Below are 7,199 nucleotides of genomic sequence, written 5' to 3'. Positions count from 1 at the left end.
ACCTGGTTAAGAAACGTTCATCTGCTTCTCACAGATTACTATATGCTATCGCAATTCACTATCTCAGCAGCTTGCCCTGGGGAGTATGGGAGACCCTCCATCCAACTAGACAAACAGGTTTTATTACTATTTCTTAAGCCATTAGCATATTTGGCGCTAGACATATGCTAAAACACTTAAAAATATAGTGAGACAATAGATTTAATGGTAGTTCACAAATTAATTTGCCATCTTGTGGCTCTAATCTATACTATCGGCACCATCCTTCCACAGCTGTGCTATGAGGTTCTGCTACGATGCCTGTAATGGTTCATTAATGCTATTTCTGCTCATTAACCAGTTGTGTGGGGTTCCACCCCGCCCCCATTCTCAAAGTGGAACAAACTCCCATCTATGTCAAGAAGCCTTTATCCCTCCTCTTATTTTATTATGCAACTCACAACCCCAGTCTGGGCAGACAGCAGCATCTGGCATCTTCAGCTTTGCTGTAGTATGATGCAGCTCCCCAAAGAAACAGCTCCTAGCATGGCCAGAACCATCCAGTGGTAGCATGGCCTTTGCCAAGGGCGCAAGCCATGCTCCCGTGGAAATGTGACAAGGAATCACAAGTTCAGCATTGCTAGTTTAGTATCTTTTGTTCTGGAAACTAAAATCAGATTATGTCCACTGAATGCAGTGTGGGATTTTATTTGGGGTACTTTGGTAAGAAGGGCAAGGGGAATGGAAAAGGAAAGTCTAGTATATTTTATGTTGTAAAGACAGAAAAAGAGCTATTCTTCGCTTTTCGTGTCCTCTGACAGTCGCCTTTGTTCTTACATCAGTAGAAAGTACCGTGCTAAAATAACCGTACTCTATAGTTGTGAGAAAGGGTAAAGCTAATTATAATCTCATCAAGAAAAGCATGCCACCCCCCCATCCCCAGAAGACAGATGCAGCAGAGTACTATACTATTGCAAAGGCCAAATGTCTGTATTTTAATAAGTTAGAAGAAATCCAGATATAGAAGCCATAGAGTCACTGAAATGTTAACAAGTTAATATATTTTAAAGCAAATATAACACGGTGTACACATAAAAACCATTTAATACAAAGTGAAAACCATTAGATGCACCTACTAATGCAGATTTTTGGTTATTTTCAGCTCTTTCACTGAAACTTAGAAACAATGCTCTTCATTTCAGTTACACCAGGTTAAGTGGTGAAACTGATCTATAGCAAGCAAATCACTGCCTTTTCCTCCACCTGGGAAAGACAGCACCACTGCAACTGACAGTCTCTCCAGAAGGGCATCTAAATGAAACAGGCTGTGCACATTTGCCCCACTCACTAAGCTATACAAGAAACCAGATGTGGACTGATTGCTGCTTCTGAATAGCAAAGCTCAGTAAGTGCATCCTTGCTGTACAAAAAAAAAATATTAAAGTGACAACATAGAAAACTGGCAACAGATAGCCATGTCTGTCTAAAATATACACATATGATACATAATTATAGGCCATGCTGGCCAGTACATAAGTCTGTTCAGGAGCAAAGCTTTAATTGCACAGATTACAAAACTGAACAAATGCTTTTACAGAGCAAAGCACAAGCTTTGGTTTATGCTTAGACAGTGAACATTAAACCTTCCATTTTTATTACAATGTCTTTATGAAAAATGGCTCCTTTTACTGCTACATGCAATAGTTGTTTCTCTATGAATAAGCTCTCCATTCCATACAATGAAATGAAGCTCAGTGTCTTATTCAAGGAACCCATTAGCTGTATCTAGACTGGAAATGCATCAAGTCTTTATGAAAAGCTACTGAATTACAAAAAGTTTGACTTATTTCCTTCACAATTCCCCAGCCCTCCCCCCCATTTTTAAAATGCTGCATATATAAAAATAACTCCAATATGGCACAAAAGTGGGATTCTCAAAGGAAGGCAAAGGATACAGGGGCAAAGGGAAGCCTCCACTGACAACATCAACAAATTGCATACAGTCCAAGAGGAATTTGCACCCTATACAAAATGAGCTTCCCTGTGTTCCAGTTCTTGGATCCTTTTTGGTCTCAGTCTCTGGTAAGTAGGCTTCAGATCTGCGGGGTGAATATCCTCTGAGCTATTTTTTTGTTCATTTGTGTTTTGTTCAGGATCACCTGATGGAAGTGCAGAGCTCCTAGCCAGTTTCACAGTATTATCCTGGTGAAGCACTGCGCTAGCACTGGTTGGTGCACAAGCTTTAGCAAAAGAACCCTCTTCATTTTGTTTTGATTTGTTGGAGGGTGGTTTATAAAATGTCCCTGGGGGTGGCTGCAATGTTCTTGGTGCCCTGAAGGCAGCAAGAGGATTGGTATCAGGACCATTCCCTTCTGTTGCTGTCCTTCCTGACCTGACAGAAACAGAATATGGCTTACTAGGAAGAATGGCATTAGCTGAATTGTTACCAATGCTGCATGATGAAGATAAGGCACCTGCAGCTCCACTCTCAAGTGCTCGGTTCTCCTGGGGCACATTAGTTACAATCATTGCTGTCCTTGCTGTGATATCATACTGTTTATATTGCTTGTCCCAAGTTTTTCGCAGCATCTGGGTGTCGTAACAAGGAAGTCTGCAGCAGGTATTAACAGCAGGGAGTGCCTTCACCTCTGAAACTTCTTCAATAGTAGGGCTCCTGCCAAGCTTCTCTGGACTTACTGCTCCTGCATTTCGTGAATTTCTTTCATTCAAAACACATGGAGGAAGTATTCGGTCTACAGGTAGGCTCACAGGGCGAGTAGCTGGTTTTGTTCTTGGAACCCGCAATGGAACTTTGGTAATCTGACGGTTAGGTTTTGCAGGAAATAAGTTAATTTTACAGCTGTCTTCACCTAGAGAAACAAATGAATCATTGTCTCTCTCTGAAGCTGGACTCACAGCATCACCTAGAAACACACAAATAGATGTGACTGGATCTTTGCACCAAATATAAAGATAAGTCAGCAAGACTTTTGGCACAGAATATGAACTTTATTAATGATCCCTTGACAGTTGGTATTTTAATGGGATAACAGTTTTTAGGTATACCTTGTAGACATACTAGGAGCATCCTACTCTAACTTTTGCTGCATTTCAACAGCAGCAAAACACATACTCTACACATGTAACCAAGGAAGATACTAAGGAGAAAACAGGCAAAGAGACACTGCACTTATTTTTTTGGCTGGTACTTCCCCATCCCTAAATATTTTCAGTTTTACTATGTTTCAGAACGTTGCACTGTTAATGTACAGGGCATGATCAAACTAGTAACACCAGCTGAAAATCAGTAGAATTAAAAGGGATCATGTATAGTTACTCGTAAATGAAGTAGATGAAATCATACCTACATTAAAACAAACCACTGTAATAGCACAGGTAGATCAACAGAAAAAAACAAAAAGATTTATAGTTAAGTTAGCAAACCTGGCTCTTTTGGGGCAGAAATATTAGTATCCAAAATGCTGATAGCTGATGATTCTGTCAGAGAATTACTCTTCCCAGAGCCTTCTAATTTAGTTCCTGTGAGTGGCAATGATACACATTCTGGGGGAAAACAATGGTCAAAACATGTTAATTGCTGGATCTTGGTTTGTGGCATCATAGTGGATTTCAGAAATCCACAGTCACAGCATAATTATCTTTTTTTAAAAAGGGAGAAACCAAAACACTGTTGTATTCTCTTACCAAATACTTTAAGCTCCGATTCCATAAACACAGGTTTCTTGAAAGCCTTTAGAAAGATTTAATTCTCTGTTCCTCTTACAAAGATAAACAGTATATCAAGCAGTGATAAGCAGGTTTTATCACTTTCTTCTGTCTAAATTGAAGAGCTGCATGCACTATAATCTAATGCATCCATGACTGCTTATTCACCCACCCCAAGACTTAATGAAAGCGCACTAACCAGTTACAGATGTAGCTACTTCTTCTTTTGTATTCTTGCTATTGTTTGATTCCAAAAACAATGCAGCTGTTTCGGAAGCTCTGCTTACACTTGGAGCTATCAGAATACCCTGTTAACAAAAAGTCAGAGCAAAAGGTAAATGAGAACAAGAGGAAAGGCACTCCTTAACAAGAAACCCCACAAAGATTTAATAGAAATGTGCTCTGGAACACTGCAGCATTTGACATAGAAGATGGCACAGGTAACGTTGTGACAGCACAAGAAAAGTCACTCACTTCCTTTACAGCAACAAACAACTTCCTCTGCTGCTGTGGCTCCCTCTCTTCTGCTGATAAAGCAACTCCCCCAGTAATGACAGTTTCTTCAGACTGAGACATGCTCAGAAGTGGTTTCAATGAAACGTCAAATATCTTTTCATAGTACGTTATGAGCAGCTCTACTACCCGGGCCTGATAAGGGTAATCCACAAGTGACGACAAAGAAACTGTAGCATCTGTTTGACGTGGCCTGATCAGAGTTGGGCCAAATATTATGCCAAGGTTGCTGGCTGACATTTTATTTTCATCAGACTGTTCTGTAACCCTGCATGAAGAGGGGAAAAAAACGCCAAACCCCAAGAGTTAGAGAGTTTTACTACTTCAGAAATATTTTAGATATTAAAATATTGTCTTATGTCTAAAAAGGCTAAAAGACAAGAAAAAACTGAAGGTGGTTTGGTCAACAGGCAGAATCGTTACTAATATTTGTGGCTTTTTGGCATTTATGGGGTTAGGGAAAAGAACATCTCCCTCACTCCAAGTAATATTATAGCTGTGGCCCAATATTACCCATTTTTATTGGTAGTCATCAGCTTGGTACATCCTCATCACACATCATCATACAATCCAGCATTTGGAGGACAAGGAAGTGAAATTTAACTGGAGAACGGTTATTAAACAGACATGACAAAAGTTTCAGTTTTCTGTTCATAACCACCAAATCACTGCCCTATCTGGGTCATATCCTGATTTAAATCACACCTAGGTCCCTACAGCTACCACTAGTTACTACTTGCTGACCCCAATGCTAGCAGAGAATAAAGAATAATGGAGCTCAGCTCTTTCCCTCCTTTCTTTCCATTTCGTATTCTTCTCTCACCTGAGAAAAACACAGCAAGAGAACCACATCTTCTAAGGCATATATGACTTCTTCCTCTACAGTCATCAAAAGGGTACAAGAGTTTCCTAGTATGCAGCATGTAGAAGTTTATATTTCCAACATCAGTTTGCATTTAAAAGTCTTTTCTCACCTGTGAAGGTGTCCAATAAGGTACTGAAGAGTGTTATAGTTTGGTACAGGCAGTTGTTTCAGAAGATCTTTAATTTTAATGATGATCCTATTCAGTTCAATGCAGATTGACTGTCTTTTCTTTGACTTGGGGCTAGCTTGTTTAGCATCCAATTCCTCATTAACATTCTGGCTTTCTTTTGCAAGTCCAATGAACTCATTGTAAAGCCGAAACAGAATCAAGGGTTCCGGAAGCTGAAGAAATAAGAACATTTCAGAAACATACTCAAGCCTGAATTTTAACTTCTTTGTTTCCTTCCTTTTTTTCTTCAACTTTGTCTGGTCTAGCATCTTATCTTAGATGACGACACTGTTTAATCCTTGTTCAGTAGCTCAAACCACAATTTGTCAAATCCAATCTCAGGCAACGAAAACACTCCTCCCTACACCTTTCTCCAGAAATCTTTTCCTAGCCCTCTCCTGCAATAGCTTCAAGACTGAGCATTTATCAATACAGGTACAGATTTCAAGAAAGTGATTGCTATGAGGGAGGGTCTTACACTGCATATGCACAAATACCATGATAGAGCAGTTACTTATTTTTCCACTCTTGGATATTATATATTACATGTGGTATCAAGTTTGGTCCACATTCAATTTTTTTAAATTAGGTTTTAGGCCATGTAAAATTGTTTTTAATTGTGATTTAAGTATTCTCTCAGTATGAAAATGAATGTTAATAATAAAAAAAATTACAAAAAAAGACAAAACCCTTAAACTTGACCTGGCTATTTGCATTGCCCCAGCTTAGATAAAAGCAAAAAGTAGGAAGACTAAATAAAACTCAAAATAATTAGTTTTAATTAGTCTCAAATAGAGTTTAACTCAGGTTTCTGTCTAAAAATGTTTTAACTGCATGTTTCTAGCACTGTTCCTGCATTTAAAATGAGCACGTTTACCTAAAAACCACACCAACAGATCAGCTACAAAGGAAGTAATAAGACCAGAAGAAACCATGTTATTTGACTTTTTTAAATTATGAGCCCTATTAAAAATACAGCACAGTGCCTCAAACTGGTACCCCAGCATGATGTATATAACATGCTACCTTTTTACTTGAATAAATAGGCAGAGTACGTCTTTAACTTTTCAAAAGCACTTAACTTAGTCATGATCATAGGATTGGAATGCTCGTCTCTGACAGACAGTGTAAGGAAGAGGACAGGACCATGCAGCTATTATTCCTTTCAGGGTTAACAAGCTTCCAGAGTGCCTCAGTAATTTCACTGGGCAACATCCCAGCCTCATTTTTTCAGATACATACTGGAACTGTTTTGGAAAACTCAATCATGAAGCTTTAAAGCTCCATTTTGAAAGAAAAAGGTGGATAATCCCTCCATAATGAACATATCATCATGACCATTATAAGTGTTTCATGAAATTTTTGTCGGCATATATTAACAGCAATATATTAGCATCTGTCCGCATGAGGAGGCAAGAATATGGGAAAGTTTTAAACTTCGCATAAGACAGGCAAATTCAGTAACAAGAAAGGTTTTAGAAATTTAAGCTTCACTACAAGTGGATAAACAAAAGCTTGTTCTGCATATGGTACTAATATTTAAGAGACATTATGCCTATGTGGAACATAGATTGTAATACCAGCAGTCAGTAATCTCACAGCTTTCCCTGCCCGTGTCACAGGCTCCACGTTAAAATAAAGAAGCCTGTTGCAAATATACAAGGCACTCATTTAATCTGCTGCTGCAGGACTGCTGAAAAGGATTTTTCCCCCTCTTGTAGTGAAGAAATATACCACACTACTTTGGTTTTCCATCTGACCTCTAAAGTACATACCTGGCGGAGATACAGCTTGAGAACATTGCTAATATCATGTGCATAGAGTTCTGAGAGCTCGACCAAATCCTTTCCATTTTCAAAAGCTTGACAAAGCTTTTCAACTCTTGATTTGGCTCCATTCACACGATAGATGCCCTGAAATTAAAAGACCAGCACAACTCTATTTTAA

At 38.9% G+C, this 7,199-nt stretch overlaps 1 protein-coding gene across 1 annotated transcript in view; it reads right to left on the bottom strand.

Moving 5' to 3' along the window:
* Positions 1–1,885: 1,885 nt before the first annotated feature.
* ARHGAP29 (Rho GTPase activating protein 29) overlaps positions 1,886–7,199 on the bottom strand; it is a 50,483-nt gene continuing 45,169 nt past the window's right edge. Inside the window, exons 18-23 of the mRNA XM_059821790.1 lie at positions 7,028–7,165; positions 5,193–5,425; positions 4,180–4,486; positions 3,905–4,013; positions 3,424–3,543; positions 1,886–2,903 (exon numbers count right to left, since the gene is read on the bottom strand). Coding sequence (XP_059677773.1) covers positions 2,002–2,903; positions 3,424–3,543; positions 3,905–4,013; positions 4,180–4,486; positions 5,193–5,425; positions 7,028–7,165 — 1,809 coding nt within the window. The 3' untranslated portion in view covers positions 1,886–2,001. The remainder of the gene's footprint in view (positions 2,904–3,423; positions 3,544–3,904; positions 4,014–4,179; positions 4,487–5,192; positions 5,426–7,027; positions 7,166–7,199) is intronic.

The sequence above is a fragment of the Gavia stellata genome, chromosome 10 (assembly GCF_030936135.1).
Source record: "Gavia stellata isolate bGavSte3 chromosome 10, bGavSte3.hap2, whole genome shotgun sequence".
NCBI classification, from domain to species: Eukaryota; Metazoa; Chordata; class Aves; order Gaviiformes; family Gaviidae; genus Gavia; species Gavia stellata.
Note: the sequence above shows the minus strand (reverse complement) of the source record. Positions and strands in the feature narration are given on the sequence as shown.